The 20572-nt window shown below is 39.9% G+C and overlaps 1 protein-coding gene across 2 annotated transcripts in view; it reads right to left on the bottom strand.

The window, feature by feature from the left end:
* The window catches only part of STK38L (serine/threonine kinase 38 like), a 205875-nt gene that overhangs the window by 101752 nt on the left and 83551 nt on the right, over window positions 1-20572 (bottom strand). For both annotated transcript variants that reach the window (XM_053719097.1, XM_053719096.1), the window contains one exon: window positions 9763-9907. In XM_053719097.1, coding sequence (XP_053575072.1) covers window positions 9763-9896 — 134 coding nt within the window. In that variant the 5' untranslated portion in view covers window positions 9897-9907. The remainder of the gene's footprint in view (window positions 1-9762; window positions 9908-20572) is intronic.

Below are 20572 nucleotides of genomic sequence, written 5' to 3'. Positions count from 1 at the left end.
CTAACAAAGGTAGGTATATGGCAGTCCTTATGTGATAACAGTAGCTTGTACATGATTGAGATTAAGTGTGAGGGAGTGCGAGTCAACAGGCAGAATGATTCTGTCTGGCTCACTGGTCTGGAGATGCTGCCCATCCTTTTATGTGTGAGCACGAAATGCTGAAGCTGCCTGTGGAAAAACCATGGTATGTTCAGGCCCATCTCCTCCAATTCATCTAGACTCCTGAGTTTGTTATTTAGTAGTAACCTATGGAACATGGTCTGGTCCAGTCGTGTCTTGTCAAGAGTCGGCAGGGCGATACCTGGGAAAGGAATGTCTGGATTATGTGTAAAGGGCGTAAGAGGAGAAGGATTTGAGGAGATATGCGGATGTTCTATTAGTGTTCTATCCCATTGCGAGAAGAATTCCCTCAGCAGCGGGTACTGGCTAATGATTTTAGGTCTGTTCTTGTTTGAAATCCATCCCAATGTGCCTGCATTTTGAGTGTTCAATATAGCCCGTCCCACCTGGACCCAAGTTTTATCCCTAGAGTTGACACACCATTCAACTTGATGTTGGAGATTAATAGCCTTTTTATAAAGTAGCAGGTTCGGGATGCCCAGCCCGCCCTTCTCTTTAGGTAAGTATAGTGTGTTTCTGGGAACCCTAGGTCTGATGCCCCCCCATATATATTCCTCCAGTTGACTTTGAAGTTTTGATAGGTACTGGTTGGGAAACGGGGTAGGGAGAGTCTGAAGGTAGTATAGAATCCTCGGGAGGATATTCATTTTTACCACCCCTATCCTACCCAACCATGAAATCTGTTTGTTTCTCCAGGATGAGAGGTCGCCCACAATTGATTGGGATAATTGAGTGTAATTAGCCTCGAAGAGGCTTTCTGTTTTGGGGGTGAGGTTGATCCCCAGATATTTGAGTGTCCGCGTTTTTACCCGCAATTTGCAAATATCTGCTAAGCGGCATATGTCCGTTTGGGGTAGGTTGATGTTTAAAATTTCTGATTTGGCTTGGTTCAAATGAAAATTGGAGACTTTTCCATATTCCTCAAATTCTCGAAGAATTTCCGGGATTGAGGTTATCAGGTCAGTGACCGATAGAAGGATATCGTCCGCATATAGCAAAACCTTATGTTCCTGGTCTCCTATCCTAATGCCAGGGATTTTCTGGTTGTTTCGAATCTTCTGTGCTAATATTTCTATGGAGAGGGCGAACAATAAGGGGGATAAGGGGCAGCCCTGGAGTGTGCCGTTTGAGATTTTAAAAGGGTCAGATAGAATATTGTTGACTTTTACTTGTGCGGTTGGGCCCGAATATAGAGAGAAGACTTTTTTGATGAAGGTTTGGCCGAAATTCATTTTTAGTAGGACCGCCCTGAGAAAGTTCCAATTGAGCCTGTCAAAGGCTTTCTCAGCGTCCGTTGATATAAGTACTGATGGGATGTTATTAACTTGCGCATAGTTCACCAGCAGAGCAGCCTTTAAAGTGTTGTCTCTGGCCTCTCTGCCAGGGACAAAGCCCACCTGATCTGGAGAGATTAGTTGTGGCAAGAATTTGTTTAACCTTGAAGATAAAATTTTTGCAAAAATTTTCAGGTCAACATTAAGGAGGGATATCGGCCTGAAATTTTCAGGCCGGTCTGTCGACTTCCCTGGCTTTGGAATGGTTGTAACATGCGCAAGGAGCATAGTTGATGGGAAATCATGGGAATTTCCGATGTTATTAAATAGGGAGGCTAGGCGGGGGGATAGGATGTCTTTAAAATTTTTATAGTATTTTACGCTGAAACCGTCTGGGCCTGGGCTTTTACCTGCCGGTAAGCTATCTATAGTCTTGGCCACCTCCTCTGTAGAAATGTCTGCGTCCAGACTCGTTCTTTCCTCATCAGAGAGGGTCGTGAGAGATAAGGGTTCTAGATAGGAGTCAATAGGGGATCCCAGAGGTATCCCCTCAGAAACCACTGGGGAGACCATCTCATCCCGGAGATTGTACAAATTCTGGTAATAGGATCTAAGTACTTCTGCTATAGAAGGGCTGTCTGAGCAAGTTTGGCTATTACGGTTTAATATGGAGTGAATGTGGGACTTAGACTGTCTCCTTTTTAAAGCTCTCGCCAAGAGTTTACCGGGCTTATCTCCGAATTCATAGTACTTTTGTTGCAGCTTTAGTGCGGTGATTTGGTGTTCCCTAGAGTGTATGTCTTGTATTTCTCTCCTGGCTTGAAGAAGATTTTGTTTGGTCAGTGCGTCTGTCGGTGTTGTCTTATGTTTGGATTCTAGGTCATGTATCTGCTTAAGGAGGGTCGTGTATCTGAGTCTGAGCTGCTTAGATTGAGAAGCTTTCTGTTGTATTAGTTCGCCTCTAATTACACACTTATGGGCCTCCCACACAACATGGCCCGGTACCTCCCCATTCTCATTATTCTGAAAATATTCCTGTATTTTAGTAGTGATTAGGGTTTTAATTACTTGGTTATTCAGCAAAAAGTCATCAAACCTCCAGATGAATGGTCTGTCTGGTGCTGAGGGCCACTTTATCTGACATACTACTGGGGCATGGGAAGTATCTTTGTGTTTAAGACTCCCGCTAAGGTCAGTTGGTCAGTGAAAAAATAATCAATCCTAGAGTATACCTCGTGAGGGTGGGAATAAAAAGTGTAATCTCGTCTGGTGGGATAAAGTATTCGCCACGTGTCATGAATCGCTAGTTCTTCTAGTCTGGCGTTGCACTGTCTGAGGATCTTATTGGAAACTGAGGTTGTCATTTTGGAGGTGTCTAAGATGGGATCAAGTGGGACATTGAAGTCACCACCAAGTATCAGCGCTCCTTTACGGAGTTCGAAAATTTTGTTAGTTAGGGAATTCAAAAATGTATTCTGGTGTTGGTTCGGGAAATAGGCATTGACAAGAGTGACAAGTCTATTATGAAGTGTACCTATGATTATCAGATATCGACCCTCCGGGTCCTTCTCTATATGAGAAAGCGAAAAAGGGGAGGATTTTTTTATCAATATACCCACCCCGTTTTTTTTTAGAGGTACCAGATGCAAAAAAGGAAGTGGGGAATTTAGGGTTAAACCAAGCCGGTTCCTTCCCCCTACAAAAGTGCGTCTCCTGCAAAAATACGACATCGCAGTGTGCGCGAGTAACATCCCGAATGAGATGGGAACGTTTTTCTGGGATATTAAGACCTTTAGTGTTTAATGTCATAAAGGACAAAGTTTGTGTCCCGTGATCAGTCATAGTTGGGGTTGGGGGGGTAGGAGAAGAGGGAAAGGAAAAAAAAAAAAAAAAAAAAAGGGGGAGGGGTACTAGAGGGAAGTACAAGTTCAGGAAGGGGTTAAAGGGTAGTTAGGGATTAGAGAGAAAGAAGTCTGAAGAAAAAGATTTCTTGGAAATATATATCTAAAAACAAAAAAGAGAATAAAAAGAGAAGGTGAAGAGAGCGATAGTCGGGCAACCCACTGTTGACAGTGAACGACCGAGGACCGCAAGCAAGGTGGAAAGGGTAAAAAGAGTAAGAAGAGTATGGGATCTGTATCCCTGCGTCCGATGCAAATAAAAGAGAAAAAAGAGATGAAAGGTAAAAGGAAGGAGTATAGCATGTCCCAGTAAGTAGATTTTATATAACATCGAGGGTAATAAGGGGTGAAAGGGTGCATATACGAGGAAGTAATATACTCTACATAACTGAGATCTCACATCTGACTCTGCAATTAAGGATAAGAGTTGACATGAGAACAACAATAACATTATGAACAGTAGGACATCCATTACAATTGAGAACCTGTGAAACAAGACTGCAGTGTAGCCCAAATGAACACATTGGGGTCAAAGAATACATTAACCTAAGGTAAATTATAAATCGGGTAGTAATATTTATTCTAAAACATTTACCCTAAATACCCCGTTTGGGTTTTCTCATGAAATTGCCCAGCCACACCTGGAACTAAGCTAGCCGTGGGGTAGGAGGGCCCATTCTGTCTATTAGGTTCTAATCCCCTGTGATAGCTTGCCAGTGACATTTAGAGGCCCAGCGTATCTATAATGTCTAACTTTATATAGCTCTGTACTCGGAGGTACAGTAGGAAGCTAACTCGTTTGCTAGGTGTCGGGGCACATGTAACCACTCAAACCTTTGGGGTGCAATCTATACTGTAAAACATATTAAATAAAGGTGAAACATTGTAAACATAACATATCTAACAATTTAAGTAGTTTTGAGTTAGTAGAGACATGCACCTTTGGGTATAGGTATACGCATGGCAACCACTCCATCCTCTTCTTATGACCAACAATAAGAATTTAAGTTAGTAACATTGAATCTAAATAAACAGATGCTTGATCACTTATCTGGATCTTGAACAAAGTCCTCTGCATGTCATGGTCTCCCAAAAAATCAGGGAGATGCAATCTACAAGTTCTGGTTTCTGAGAGAGGTTGCCTCTTCTTCTTGATGGGGTATTTCAATATCTAATATGTTGCAGAAGTCCTGTAGGTCTGCCTGAGTTCTGAATATCGCTTGTTTCCCTTTATGGGTAGCAATAAGGCAGACCGGTAAACCCCATTTATATTGAATTTTGTGTGATTGGAGTGCGCTGGTTAAAAAACGAAGGTCTCTTCTTTTCTGTAATGTCATCTGACTCAGATCAGAGAATATTTGAATAGGGATGCCAGCATGTGTAAGCTCCTTGATAGTCCGTGCTTTCTGGGAGATTGCGTCTTTGTCCCTGTAGCTCAGAAACTTCACAATTATATCCCTTGGGGGGGCTTTAGGTGATGGTCTGGGCCGTAGAGCTCGGTGAGCCCTCTCTAACTGGACAGCTGGTGAGCTTGGTGTCCCTTTTATAGTCCGGAATAAGTCTTGTAAGTAACCCTCTAGTGCTGAGTTGTTTACTGATTCCGGCACCCCTCTTATCCGGAGATTATTACGCCTGCCTCTGCTGTCCAGGTCTTCAACCCTGGACAGCAGAAATTGAATGTCTCCCTCCTGTTCTAGAGCCCTTTGGGTATTAGCTGTTACCTGAGCCTGTATAGTATCTTGCTTCTTCTCCAGGGTATGAACCTGCTGGTTAATTTGGTGAAAGTCTTTTTTTAAGTCCCCGAAGAGAGACCTCATTTCGGATAGTACCATGTTGATGTCAGCTTTGGTAGAGTGGACTCTAAGATCCTCTTCAGATGGTTGGTCTTGTGGGTGTGTACTCAGGGCTGTGTGCTCGATTAATGCTAGAGAGGGTGCAGCACCTGTGTTTTCACTACTTATTGGGTCCTGTGTCGCAGTCGCCATTTTAAGGTAGTTAGTGAGGTTTGTGCTTTTAGGGCCTTTCTCCCCTTTGGTATTTTTTCTGTGAGACATTGCCCTTAGGGAGTCCTATTAAGTGCTTCCAGCTGGGTGAGATGCGGTGAAAAGGCAATGAAAGCTCTTGAGGGGGCCAGGTGGAGGGGTGAGGATAACAGGGGGCTGTATGTCAGCAGGAGAGCGAATCAAGAACAAGTCAAACGTTATATTCCAAAAATGGTCTTGGCTCTCTATGTGCAGAGTTATGTGATAGAGGTGGGGGCTTTTCCTTTTGTTCAGTTGTTTCCCCTTATTTGAAAAAGAAAGGGGGTTGTGTATAATGTCACTGGGAAACTGAGCACTCTGTGAGGGGGAATCACCTTACACTGTCAAGTTTGTGGTATATGCCAGCAGCAGCCTGGTTTCCAAAACAGTGCAAAAAGTTTATTGCTCAAAATGTAGTGTGATAGTGCTTATAACGATTTAACTTGAATCCCAGAGCACGTTCACAATTGCCATCTACTATGTCTCCCCAATATCATGCTCTGCCCCTGTGTATTAAATTGTGCTGAAATAATGTTTTACAGCCCACTGCTAATTTTCAAATGTGACCGCTTATGTTTGGGGCACTAAACAGGCAGTCCCCGCTGTGTTACTGACCATCAGAGATTGCTCGGTCCCATAGAGGTGGCGGGTGCCGCAGCTCCACGTGGTCAGGGCCCTTATGTGATATAGGTTCCCAGGAGAGGACCCCCGGCACTCTGTCAGGTTAGATTATTTCTCCTCAGCACTCCGCTACCGTCGTACCGACCTACCCCTTAACAGAAGCAAGCCGGAGGGGGCAGGTGGCCTCCCCAGGGACGGCAGCCGGGAGCGCGAGGTCAGGTGAGGTCCGCTCGGGAGTTGGATATAGTCCGGCTTACCCCTGATAGATCCGTTCTCTTGCTGTGTAGTGTGGTCGCAGTGCAGATTAGAGGCGCTCCAGAGAGCTGTGTGTGTTAATCGGTTCCCACCAGGAGAGCGCGCGGCTCACATCAGTGCGGTCGGGTAGGCCTCAGGTGTTGCCAGGGCTGCGTTGCCGCTAATAGTGTACCCTTTATAAGTCTGAAATCGTAGTAGGGACATTCAGACCCACGATCCTGTTGTTTGATTAATGTTAGGACTGCTTTCTCCTTATTAATTATAGATACATCGGACGCAGGGCATGGGAGCCAGGAATTAGTCAGCCATGTCCCTGCGTGGCCAGGCTCCGCCCCCAAGATTTGTCCTTTTAAGGAACTTGCAGACAAAACTTATCCAAACCATCCTGAAGAAACAGTAAAATTCTAGGAATTCTAAAAGAATGCCAAGAAAAATGATGAGAAAAACACCAAAAAATGCAAGTCTTCCAGACTCGATAATATATCATTCTAGATACAGATTTACAAGCCTGCAACATAGTATTAATTACGGAGTCAGAGAAAACCTCTATGACTGAGAATCAAGCGTTCAATCTCCATACTTTCAATTTAAGGATTTGAGATCCTGATGGAAAAAAAGGACCTTGTGATAGAAGGTCTGGTCTTAACGGAAGAGTCCACGGATGGCAAGGAGCCATCCGGACAAGATCCGCATACCAAAACCTCCTTTCGAATTTTGGAAATCACTCTTGAAAGAAGAACTAGAGGCGGAAAGATATAGCAGGATGATACTTCCAAGGAAGTGACAATGCATCCACTGCTTCCGCCTGAGGATCCCTGGATCTGGACAGATACCTGGGAAGCTTCTTGTTTAGATGAGAAGCCATCAGATCTATTTCTGGAAGTCCCCATATTTGAACAATCTGAAGAAATACCTCTGGGTGAAGAGACCATTCGCCCGGATGTAGCATTTGGCGACTGAGATAATCCACTTCCCAATTGTCTATACCTGGGATATGAACCGCAGAAATTAGACAGGGGCTGGATTTTGCCCAAACAAGTATTCGAGATACTTCCTTTATAGCCAGAGGACTGTGAGTACCTCTTGATGATTGACATATGCCACATTTGTGACATTGTCCGTCTGTAAACAAATGAACGACTCTCTCTTTAGAAGAGGCCATGACTGAAGAGCTCTGAAAATTGCACGGAGTTCCAAAATGTTGAATGGAAATCTCACCTCCTGAGATTCCCAAACCCCTTGTGCTGTCAGAAACCCCCATACAGCTCCCCAACCTGTCAGACTTGCATCTGTTGAGATCACAGTCCAGGTTGGAAGAACAAAAGAAGCCCCCTGAACTAAATGACGGTGGTCTGTACCACGTCAGAGGGTGTCGAACAATCGGTTTTAAAGATATTAAATGAGATATCTTTGTATAATCCTTGCACCACTGGTTCAGCATACAGAGCTGAAGAGGTCGCATGTGAAGATGAGCAAAGGGGAACATGTCCAATGCAGCAGTCATAAGAACCTAGAATTTCCATGCATAAGTCTACCGAAGGGAATGATTGAGACTGAAGGTTTTGATAAGCTGAAACCAAATTCAGACGTCTCTTGTCCGACAGAGACAGAGTCATGGACAATGAATCTAACTGGAAACCTAAAATAAAGGTTACTCTTGTCTGAGGAATCAGCATTGGTTAATTGATCCTCCAACCATGTTCTTGAAGAAACAACACTCATAAAAAGCTGGAAAGGATCTTTCCATTCACCACCTCCATAGGAGGCAAAGTTTGTAAAACTGATTTGTGGGTGTGGTGAGGGGTGTATTTATAGGCATTTGAGGTTTGGGAAACTTTGCCCCTCCTGGTAGGAATGTATATCCCATACGTCACTAGCTCATGGACTCTTGCTAATTACATGAAAGAAATATACTTACCGAAAGACACCCATCCACATATAGCAGATAGCCAAATCAGTACTGAAACAGTTATCAGTAGAGGTAATGGAATATGAGTATATCGTCGATCTGAAAAGGGAGGTAGGAGATTAATCTCTACGACCGATAACAGAGAACCTATGAAAAGATTTCCCGCAAGGAAAACCATAGAATTCAATAGGTGATACTCCCTTCACATTCCTTTGACATTCACTTTACTCAGAGGAATTGGGCTTCAAAATGCTGAGAAGCACATATCACAGAAGAAAATCAAGCACAAACTTACTTCACCACCTCCATATGGAGGCAAAGTTTGTAAAACTGAATCGTGGGTGTGGTGAGGGGTGTATTTATAGGCATTTTGAGGTTTGGGAAACTTTGTCCCTCCTGGTAGGATTGTATATCCCATACGTCACTAGCTCATGGACTCTTGCCAATTACATGAAAGAAATAAGTGTAAACAACTATTTTAAGAATTACAAATACATTTATGTGCATATTCTTCTCACGCTAATCTGTACTTTCAATACATCCTATCTAGTATTTATTTACCGTTTAATGTTTCTTTAATGTAATGCTTGGGTGATATATGCAAGTTGTAGTTGAATGGTTCTTACACAGAGTAGAGCTTTAATGGCTCTAAGGTAAGTAACTCCATATATAGATCAATCCCCACGTTTGTCAGGTGGGTCCTCTTTTTATTTTTATACAATTAACATTAAAAATACAATTGACTTTTAAAAGCTTTTTATGTAAAATACAGTCTCTGTTACAGTCACTCTGGGCTCTTTTTTTGTGTTATACTCTCTCACTGTAACTTTGTTTATCATTGACATCCTTGAAAAAGCCGAAACGCACATCGGAGTCAAAACCAATGGCATGTCACTAGGAAGGGCTTACCCTACCCTACACAAAGGCACGCGTGATCTTAAGACCCAGAGCGGTTTTTTTTTATGTTAAACACTCCTCTCACTGGACAACCGTTTTGTGCATTTGGTGCACAAGATCACCCTTTGCCTTTGTGTCATGTAAAGTAAGTACCTCCTCGTGACATGCCATTGGTTCTGACTCCGATCTACGTTTCACCTTGCGGCTTTTTCAAGGATACACTAATCATTTGTACAGTGAGAGAGTACAACATAAAAAAGACCACAGAATGACTAACAAACTGCCTTTTAAAAGTTGTATGTATTTTTAATTTTAAATATGTATCACGAATAAAAAGTGATTCATCCATTTACCTTAGAGCTATCAAAGGTCTTCTCTGTGTGAGTAGCATTCATCCAGCACTGACATGTATAATCAACAATATCTTACTATGGCAATTTCTCTCTCTTCTCTTTGAGAGCAAATTGAAGAATTCCAAAAGACAGTCCCAAAGTTGAAATTCCATTATGGTGCGGAGAGCAAGGTGGGTTTTTTTTTAAAAAAAAATTTAATTTATATATCACTGTTTTGGTTTCAATTTACACTGGGTTATTTTAATGGATATAATGGTTTTACATGAGTAATAGCTGCTTTAATAGAACTTTCTACTCATCTGTCATGAGCTTATTTTTTCCAAATTAATTTAAATTAAACCCCAATCTCAGTAATCCTAGTACACACTAAACAAAGGAGAGAACAAAACATTGTTGAGTTTCAGACAGTACCTGGTTTCTCTCTCCTCATGCTGTAAAATTAGATTACTGTAAAAAGTTTCTAATGTGAGTTTGGCAACAGTCACTCTCTCCCGGGTGTGGTTGCTCATGGGAAAGGATGCCGCGTTCCCAGCAGTCATTGCCATAGTAACGGACACTGAAACAAAAATGATTGAGACCATTAGTTAACAGAACAAGAATCATTTATATGTTACATCAAATAAAGAACTTAAGTCACCAACTCCCCCACTTCTACCCAACATCTACTGTTCATGGTGCAATCGCTCTAGTGAGCAGAATCCTCAAAGCTATTGTCTTGCTCTCACAGTATTGTTTTTATTTTGTGCACCCCATGCTGCAGAAACAGTAGGCGCATGTCAGATAAAACCCAGCAATAATTATTTTCAACATTTTTTTTAAAGTAGACTGTCCCTTTAAGTACTCCAACTATAGGAAGGAATTAAACAAATAAGCATAAAAAGGAGTCAACTGCCCTGGGATCTCTTCAAGGAACATAAAATAAGAGTATTTGTAGTCTTACAATAAATAAAAGAGTTAAAAGGGACATGAAACCCAATTTTTTTTCCTTTCATGATTCAGATAGAGAATATAATTTTAAACAACTTTCTAATTTACTTATATTATCTAATTTGTTTCAGTCTCTTGGTATAATTTGTTGAAGGAGCAGCAATGCCCTATGGTTTCTAACTGAGCACATGTGAGCCAATCACAATCGACATATATGCAGCCACCAATCAGCAGCTAGAACCTAGATTCTGTGCTGCTCCTGATCTTGCCTAAACATTTCAGCAAAGGATAACAAGAGAAGGAAGCAAATTAAATAATAGAAGTTAATTGGAAAGTTGTATAAAATTGTATTCTCTATCTGAATCATAAAATATTTTTTTTTGGGTTTCATGTCCCTTTAAGTTTATTTTTTTTCTGAACACATTAACACCTTCTTTGCTGCAATTGCTATTCAATAGATTAACTATCTGCACACTTCCTTGCTTTTCAGGAGCCAATCCGACTTGCTACTGTAGTAGACATAACTTGTCATGGTCATTTTGCTAGCAAAACTTGTATTGTTTTACAGCACCTTATTACCTTTAATGAGATCCGGTAGGGAGAGTTATGTAACAGGGATAATTTGTGGAGTCTGCTGTGTGTAATTATTGTTGTGCAGGTAGCCAGACTGGTGTCAGCTATAACACAATCGGTACAAAACAGGACTGGAGCGTTGGAAAACCAGAGGGTGGTAGAAATATTCCCAGCTGATGCCAGGCATTCAGCAAAAACAGAAATCTTCCCAGCTAATGCCAGGCATTCAGCAAAAACAGAAATATTCCATTCATAGAAGTGTTGATCAAAATAAACATTTCTACTTTTATAGCAGCAGTTACCCGAGTTACCTAATATTTATACTTTGTCATGTCACCCTAATCTGCTGCAGCCGCTCTCAGACTGGTGCCACAGACGGGCTTGGCTCAGTTCCTGAGACGCTAGATACAGAAAGTTCAAAGAGTTTTTTCTTTAAAAAAAAGGTTACGTAGTTATTAACTGCAGACCAAGTCTAATATCTTCCATCACTGTGCTTAAGTGGAATTAAGGATTTCAAAATAAAAGAACCACAAATGTCACCCAATATATACAAAGCAGCTCCGTTTAGGACACAAGGACTAGACATTTTTTAGTGTGGAGGATCAATCGTATTTCCTAAGATTAAAAATGGGAGGGGGGCATTTAAACTGGGAGATGCAATTTATAACCCCTTATAGTAGTGGAGTTTTGCAACAAACTAGGAGCCTTGGGATATAATCATTATGTTAAAAGGAACATGAAAGTGCAAAAAGAAAATACTAAAATGTGCAACTATGTGTTTAAACACACAATTAAAGCCAGCTCCAGAGAAGCAATACATTACTTGAACCTAGTGAGCCAACAACAAGAGGCCTGTGTGTGTAGCCAGCAGCTAGCTCCCAGCAGTGCACTGAGCATACCTAGGCGGGCTTTTCAAGAAAGGAAACCTAAAGAACAAAGTAAAATGTTTACAAGTAAATTGAAGAGAAAAAAAAAATCACATAAAACTGCATAATCTGGCTGAACCATGAAATCATGTGTTTTATTATGTATGCACAGTAAGTATGCATACTTAACACAGCCCTGCCAAATATCCACAAATAAACTGTAAAACATGTATAACTTAGCAGTTCTGGACCCCCTGAAAGGTCTATGTGATAACTGACCTATTAGACTGATCGAGCAACTACTGTGTGTGAAGCAGGTCACAGTTTCAAAAGGAAAACTCCAAGTTGAATCTTGGGGAAATAGGACAAAATAAATAACGGACTTACATTACAAAGCTTTTTATATTATGCATAATTAAACATTTTATGAATAATTCAGTTCCAATGTTATGTCCCTTTAAAAGCCAAACATTCCATGCCTGAAGCCTCGGTATGAATACATCGATATGACTATATTTTCTGCATGGATTACAATTAGCTCATATGATTTGTATCATTTGTGTTCATCTCTTTGTAATAGAGCTAAATCTGCAGCCAATTACAATTTCACGTCAATCCCATTTCCTCCTCTCCTCAATCACCCCCACCCAAGAAGTAGGTCTTATAGCCAGCACCAGTCCTTGTAGCAGCTACTGAGAAACCCTGTTCTATTGTCATTCTCTGAAATCATAAACCATCAATTTTTCTTATCCACCCAAAGAATGACTGACACTTAGAGAACAAGCAGCAATTTAATAGAATAATATTAATTTGATAGATCAGGTAAAAAGATGTACACTATAGATTGCAATAATTTACCAGTTACCTCTCTCTCCAACACTTCTGGTAAAGAGAAGCCCTTCTTCTAGATAGCCAGCCTATCATGCGGGCATATGTACATAGCTCTTGGGAGCATGCACCACAGCCTTGAGAACAAATAAACCTCACTGCAGTCACATAAAGTTTAGTATAAGTAACTACGCATGCATAAAGGGTGCTTGTAACAGTGCGTGTGATGGTATGTGAGCTTTAATGAAATAAATATACAAAGGCGCATTACTCTGCGAGTCGCTATTTTAGAATACAAATCTCAGACTTATCACAGAGTTTCAGTGGGGCGTTATGGAGTGCAACAAGTAATGTTTTTCTGCATAATAATATTATTTAGATAAGAAGGTCTAAATGAATAAAACTATAATTTACATAAAGAGCATATTTCAAACAATTTTCACAATATAGCCATATACACTATGTTCAAATATCAACGTTTTGTGGCCCAATGGTAAATTCTATATCTATGTAGAGTGATGACTGTACAGCGCATGAGATCAAATTCTATACAATGCAAACTCATCACAAAGCTATATTCAATGTGAGGTACAAGAAACCTCACACAGACAAATTAGTTTTAATGTTTAGGATTGCAGTCACATAAAATTGTAAGTAATAAATATGATCTCATGTATGACGACTGCCCCAAGGGAGTAAATACAGTGAGATCACATCCCAATGCTGATCATTAGGTCACACACTCAGCACAAAGAACGTGAATCAGTCTCACGATAAATGCAGCTAGTATGAGAATTACAGGAGCGTCTGACTGTATAATTAGCCAGCACAGTGTGCAGAAAACAGCCATCACAGGAAATACATTCCAAGCTATACATCTAGTGTGCACTTAACCTGATCAGTATAACGTCTTTAAAAGTTAGTCATTTTTATTTATGCATCAGAAATGATTCACTGCCTTGTACAAGATCTATATGCAAAATAAATGGCATTTAAAGTTGACATTTTGCCTTGTCTTGTGGCCCCTGGAAACACAGAAGGCATCCAGTCTCTGTCATCCAGTTACAGGTGTAACGCATGTACTGTGTTCACCCAGTATGATTGGGGGAGCCAGGGACGCTCGGAAACAAGATGTAGGACATGAAAAATAAACTTCCAAACAAAATTCTTAAAGATCTACTATTCAATTGTTTTTCAGTTAAAACACCATCTATTTAGTTTGAGGGCTGACAAACATATATAAAACATTCAAATGTAATGCTTTCACTCGGACTCCTTTGTTTAAACTCTGCCCCTTTCCACAAGGAGATATTGAGGTAGGGTAGGAGCATGCATGTGTCTCAAATAGATCTTGTACCCTGTGTTTGCAGTAGTGTAACAGTCATACAACAACCTTCAGAGGGAGCTTTAGAGTGTAGTAGCTTCAGACACTCTAAGGTAAACAAAGCTAGTGCTGTATAGCTAGAAACACTGTTAAATAAAGAAGACTGAGAACAAACGGAAGACAACCAGTGTGTGCAGTAGTGAGAAGTGAATACGGAGGTGAGGGTGTTCACTGCCATCACTCAGTGCTCCCTGCTGCAGCTAAAGCTCCCTCTACAGTTTGCTTAAAAAAACATTGATACATATTGCTGCAGACACATTGTGCTTATGAAACATGCACTCTCATGAGCCTACCTCAGTATGCTCTCACAGAAAAGGCTAAAGGGTTGATTTATCAAGGGCTTCCCACCCCTACGACTGCAGGTAATCACAAGAGAACCTGCAGTCTGTATTTATGAAGCAGCGGTCAGATCCCTGCTTCCCTAACCCTTTGCCACCTCTAAGGTTCTTCTCCTGCCTATGCGTGAGGAAGCAGAGTTGCACAAGAGCGCAAAATTGCGTTCTTGTTCAATGCTTAATTCCGGCAGCGGAATTCAGCCCGACAGAGGTGAGCTGCGGCGGACAGGGGCGCACATGTACGCCCCTGTCCGCCGCAGCTTGATAAATCGACCCCTAAGTATCATCCAATGAGATAAAGTAAAAAATTTAATAACAGAAGTAAACTAGAATTAATGTTTCATTGTACATTATCTCTCAATCATGAAAGTTTCATTTTGTCTCATGTCACTTTAATCAACCTCAGATTTAATACAAGATATTCTGGCCAAACAAGGGAGGAAAAAATGTATAACTATTTGAGGTGGGGAGGAAAAATCAGTTGGTTTCCCTATTGGAGCATACACAAACGTCAGGTCTTATAGAATTTATTAGAATACACAAATAAATGCATTAAAACGTATAAATGAGAACTACAGGTATATTCAGCTGTGAATGTCTGTACGTCAGCTCTAACCTTAACTGTATAATCTATATGTACTGTAAATATATATCTAAAGCATATGCAGCTCTTTATGCTCCAGCTCCAACACATAACTGTTAACAGAAAGTGAAACACGGTCTCCACTGTACTCATTAAACTAGTGGGGAAAACCCTGCAGACAGAGGGCGGCCTGACCAGACTTGCTATGAGCAAATGGGTACAGCATCAGTCACAAGTTTACAGATTTAACTGGCACAGTGCAGGGACTGGCCGATTCTTATGGTCAGAGAACTTCAGCCCTGGCTCCGTTTCTCAATTCAAGTCCTCAATAAGCACTAATGGGCCAGGCACTTCCCTGGTTATGGTGTTCAGTAGCGCAATCATTTTACCTGTGCTCAGGTTAGGCCTATTAGGGCTCTGTGGTAACAGGAATTAGGAATCACTGGTCATGTATCTTAAAAACAAAATTCCTGTCTGGATCCTAATAAGACAAAATGTGTAGCCAATTCTAATGTGACAACTGTCAACAAACATTTAAAGGGAAAGTCAAAAATAAACTCATTTAGCCACCAATCAGCAAGCGCAACCCAGGTACTGAACTGAAAATGGTTCGGCTCCTAAGCTTACATTCATGCTTTTTCAAATAAAGATGCCAAGAGAATGAAGATAATAGCAGTAAATTAGAAAGTTCCTAAAAATTGCATGCTCTATCTGAATCATGAAGAAAAAGAAAAAAAAAGGCTGTAAGCTCTTACCTTTCAATTAAAGGGCCATTAAACCCAAAATTTCTCTTTCATGATTCAGATAGAGAATACAATTTTAAACAACATTCCAATTTACTTCTATTATATAATTTGCTGCAATCATTAGATATCCTTTGTTAAAGAAATAGCAATGCACATTGGTGAGCCAATCACGAGGCATCTATGTGCAACCACCAATCAGAAGCCTGAGCCTATCTAGATATGCTTTTCAGCAAAGAATATCAAGAGAATGAAGCAAATTAGATAATAGAATTAAATTAGAAAGTTGTTTAAAATGGTATATTCTATCTGAATCATGAAAGAATTTTTTTTAGGTTTAATGTCCCTTTAAGGCCTAATTCTACCAACAAGATGGAGCAAACTAAACTGAAACCTTTTCCCCTGCAGTGCCCCTAGAGGCAGAAATGCATATTTCTGTTTTATTTGAGAATTGCATCCTCCGTATCTTCAGGATATGCTTGGTCTTCAGGGTATACAGATTGCAATGAATTGAGACTTTACTTCATGTTATATAGTTTTTAGAAATAATAATGGAGGTTTAAATATATAATACTCCATTTTATTACTCCAAATTTTAATGGGGGGGGGGGGGTCACCCCCATTTTTGGGTTTTCTTTTTCAGGGCCTTCCCATCTGTGGGTGAAGCAGATAATATGGGGCTTATCCTGCAACTGCTCAGGCCTCACAAGCTAGCTTTGCCTTACTATGTATTCTGTGCCATTTGTCACCAGGAAAGGAACAGAACACTGCAAGTTTACTCTAGAGATGGGAAAGCCCAATACATCTGTTTTTGCAAATGTTTTCTGCACTCTTGGTATCATTGTTGAAAATCAGGGATGTAAGCTTAGGAACGTGCAGTTGTCTGGAGCACTATATAGCAGCAGCAGTTCTGCAAAAGCACTAGATACTGTCATGTAGTGCTCCAGACCTCTACCTAGGCATCTCTTAAAGAATACCAGGAGAACCAAGCAAATTTAATAACTGCATTTTTTTATTCTATGCTCTGTCTGAACACCACAAGAACATTTTTGGGTTTCATATCCCTTTAATTTTGACTTTACTATCCCTTTAACACAGGGCTCGACAAATCCAGGAGCCACTGGCTCCTAGAAATTTACCCCTGGTTCCTAATTTGTTGGGTTATTCTCCATATATCTATACAAATATGCCTGGCTCCTACATATTCTTACGGGATCCTAATTTTAAACAGATTTAACATTTTGTCTTAGTGCTGCTCTATATTAATATTTTGTTACCGATTCGAGCATGAGCCTTTTGTGCTCAGCAGTGTTGTATTAAACTCTTAAAGGAATAGTCTCATCAAAAGTATTCATGATTATGATAGAGCAGGCAAACTTTCTAATTTACTTTTATCATTAATTATTCTTCGTTCTCTTAGCATCGTTGTTTGAATGTAAGCTTAGAAGTCGGCCCATTTTTGGTTCAGCACCTGGGTAGCGCTTGCCGATTAATGGCTACATTTAGAGAACAATCAGTAAGTGCTACCCAGGTGCTAAACCAAAAATGGTCTGGCTCCTATGCTAACATTCTTGCTTTTTCAAATAAAGATAAAGAGAAAAATTGATAATAGGAGTAAAAAAAGAAAGAAAAATGAATGAGTAAATTATAAAGTTGCTTAAAATTGCATGCTCTAGACTATCCCTTTAAAGGGACATGCCAGTCAAAATTTAAATGCACAAATGCTTCTATTAAAAGTTATTACTGTTTAAGTTAACATTTTTCTCTGCACATGCACATGAAGCATAGCTAGATATTCTCAGTGCACCAGCATTTTAAATACTACAGCTATGCAGATCGTCAGTGGGGCTTGTATCATGTCCGCAATTAACACATTGAGTCATTACCAGATGATATAAGCACCGTAGGCACTCTCAACAAGTGCTGTGTTTATAATGCTGGTGCACGTTGCATACATAAATACACATTTAAAACAGCTATAGCTTTTATTAGAAGCATTTTTGCTAATACACTTATATTACAAAAATACTTCTATTCAAAAACTAAATGCATCCATGTCGATTCCAATTTTGGCTGGAATGTCCCTTTAAGTTTGTTCCTTTAACATAATACGTGCACAGGTTTACTCTTTAACCCATAAGCTTCTAAAAAGGGCATTAACATTGTACCGTTCAATATATAACAGCCCACTTTAATAGACAAGGGTTTGAAATAAAAATAAAATTTTTTTACAGAAAGACAAAACCAGTGCATTAATAATTAAAGGGACAGTACACTGTAAAATAGTTTTCGCCTTACTGTATTTTCAACTTGTTATACCAGATGCAGAGTATAACATGTAGAAGAAATTGCATTTTCAGGTTTATTTGTGTATAGGAATTAGCTGGTTTTGTGCTTTTAAACCACAACCTATTAAAATGGTTTGAGCTTGCAGGCAATATCAGTTCTCAGTATGTTATCACTTTCTGTACACACATTTGCTTCCTTATCTTATATCGGTCTGTAAACCTAAGCTCAATACTTAGAGAGGACAATGGAAAATTAACAAATTATTACTTAAGTATCCTGTACCCCACTGGGAGTGCAATTTTTTTCTGCTGGCTCTGTTTACTTAGGCTTATCAATAGCATAGACTCCAGTATAGAAACTTTTAGTGTAGGTGGGGATTCCACAGGTATTTCAGATATTTCAAATGCCGAAATAAGGGTAAAGGTGCTACTTGTAAACAGTTTAATATACCCCAGCAGGTACAATGGATCACTGGGAACAATTTAAAGGAGAGAATATTATTGGGTAAACTGTCCCTTTAAGAGCATTAGGTCTCCCAAAGACTAGAATATAGGAGTCATTTTTCATTTTCGGCCACTTTGTCATTGATCTAAACTACAGAAAAAAGGAAGGAACAGTTAAAATGTATTTCTCAACAGGAAACAAATGTGCCTGTGCGATACCCAAGGGAAACCAGCAGAAAACAAAGCGGCAGCCACCAACTGTACCTGGTTCTCTGTAAGGAGCTGCCCTATTAGCTGCGCACACAAATACACCCTGCAGATATTTACTGCACATCAATAGATGTATAAAACAAAGCAGCAGCCACCAACTGTACCTGGTTCTGTGCATGTATGTATATAAGTGTGCATGTATGTATATAAGTGTGCATGTATGTATGTATATAAGATGTATGTATGTATGTATGTATATAAGATGTATGTATGTATGTATGTATATAAGATGTATGTATGTATGTATGTATATAAGATGTATGTATATAAGATGTATGTATATAAGTGTGCATGTGTGTATATAAGATTATGTATATACAGTGGATATAAAAAGTCTACACACCCCTGTTAAAATGTCAGGTTTCTGTGATATAAAAAAATGAGACAAAGATAAATCATTTCAGAACTTTTACCACCTTTAATGTGACCTATAAACTGTACAACTCAATTGAAAAACAAACTGAAATCTTTTAGGTAAAGGGAAATAAAAATAAAAAACTAAAATATTGTGGTTGCATAAGTGTGAACACCCTTTAATAGCTTGGGATGTAACTGTGTTCAGAATTAAGCAATCACCTTCAAAATCATGTTAAATAGGAGTCAGTACACACCTGCCATCATTTAAAGTGCCTCTGATTAACCCCAAATAAAGTTCAGCTGTTCTAGTTGGTCTTTCCTGACATTTTGTTAGTCGCCTCCTACAGCAAAAGCCATGGTCCACAGAGAGCTTCCAAAGCATCAGAGGGATCTCATTGTTAAAAGGTATTAGTCAGGAGAAGGGTACAAAAGACTTTCCAAGGCATTAGATATACCATGGAACACAGTGAAGACAGTCATCATCAAGTGGAGAAAATATGGCACAACAGTGACATTACCAAGAACTGGATGTCCCTCCAAAATTGATGAAAAGACGAGAAGAAAACTGGTCTGGGAGGCTACCAAGAGGCCTACAGCAACATTAAAGGAGCTGCAGGAATATCTGGCAAGAACTGTCTGTGTGGTACATGTGACAACAATCTCACATATTCTTCATATGTCTGGGCTATGGGGTAGAGTGGCAAGACGGAAGCCTTTTCTTACAAAAAAATAACATCCAAGCCCGGCTAAATTTTGCAAAAACAAATATGAAGTTTCCCAAAAGCATGTTGCAATAGGTGTTCTGGTCTGATGAAACCAAGGTTGAACTTTTTGGCAATAATTCCAAAACATATGTTTGGCGCAAAAACAACACTGCATATCACCAAAAGAACACCATACCCACAGAGAAGCATGGTGGTGTCAGCATCATGCTTTGGGGCTGTTTTTCTTCAGCTGGAACTGGGGCCTTAGTCAAGGTAGTCAAGGTAGAGGGAATAATGAACAGTTCCAAATACCAGACAATATTGGCACAAAACCTTCAGGCTTCTGCTAGAAAGCTGAACATGAAGAGGAACTTCATCTTTCAGCATGACAATGACCCAAAGCATACATCCAAATCAACAAAGGAATGGCTTCACCAGAAGAAGATTCAAATTTGGGATGGCCCAGCCAGAGCCCAGACCTGAATCCAATTCAAAATCTGTGGGGTGATCTGAAGAGGGCTGTGCACAGGAGATGCCCTCACATTCTGACAGATTTAGAGTGTTTTTGCAAAGAAGAGTGGGCAAATCTTGCCAAGTCAAGATGTGCCATGCTGAAAAACTCATACCCAAAAAGAATGAGTGCTCAAAATCAAAAGGTGCTTCAATAAAGTATTAGTTTAAGGGTGTTCACACTTATGCAACCATATTATTTTAGTTTTTTATTTTTATTTCCCTTTACCTAAAATATGTCAGTTTGTTTTTCAATTGAGTTGTACAGTTTATAGGTCACATTAAAGGTGGAAAAAGTTCTGAAATGATTTATCTTTGTCTCATTTTTTTACATCACAGAAACCTGACATTTTAACAGGGGTGTGTAGACTTTTTATATCCACTGTAAGTGTGCATGTATGTATATAAG

This window comes from Bombina bombina, chromosome 6 (genome assembly GCF_027579735.1).
Source record: "Bombina bombina isolate aBomBom1 chromosome 6, aBomBom1.pri, whole genome shotgun sequence".
In the NCBI taxonomy this organism is placed as follows: domain Eukaryota; kingdom Metazoa; phylum Chordata; class Amphibia; order Anura; family Bombinatoridae; genus Bombina; species Bombina bombina.
This window is presented reverse-complemented; position numbering and strand designations above follow the sequence as displayed.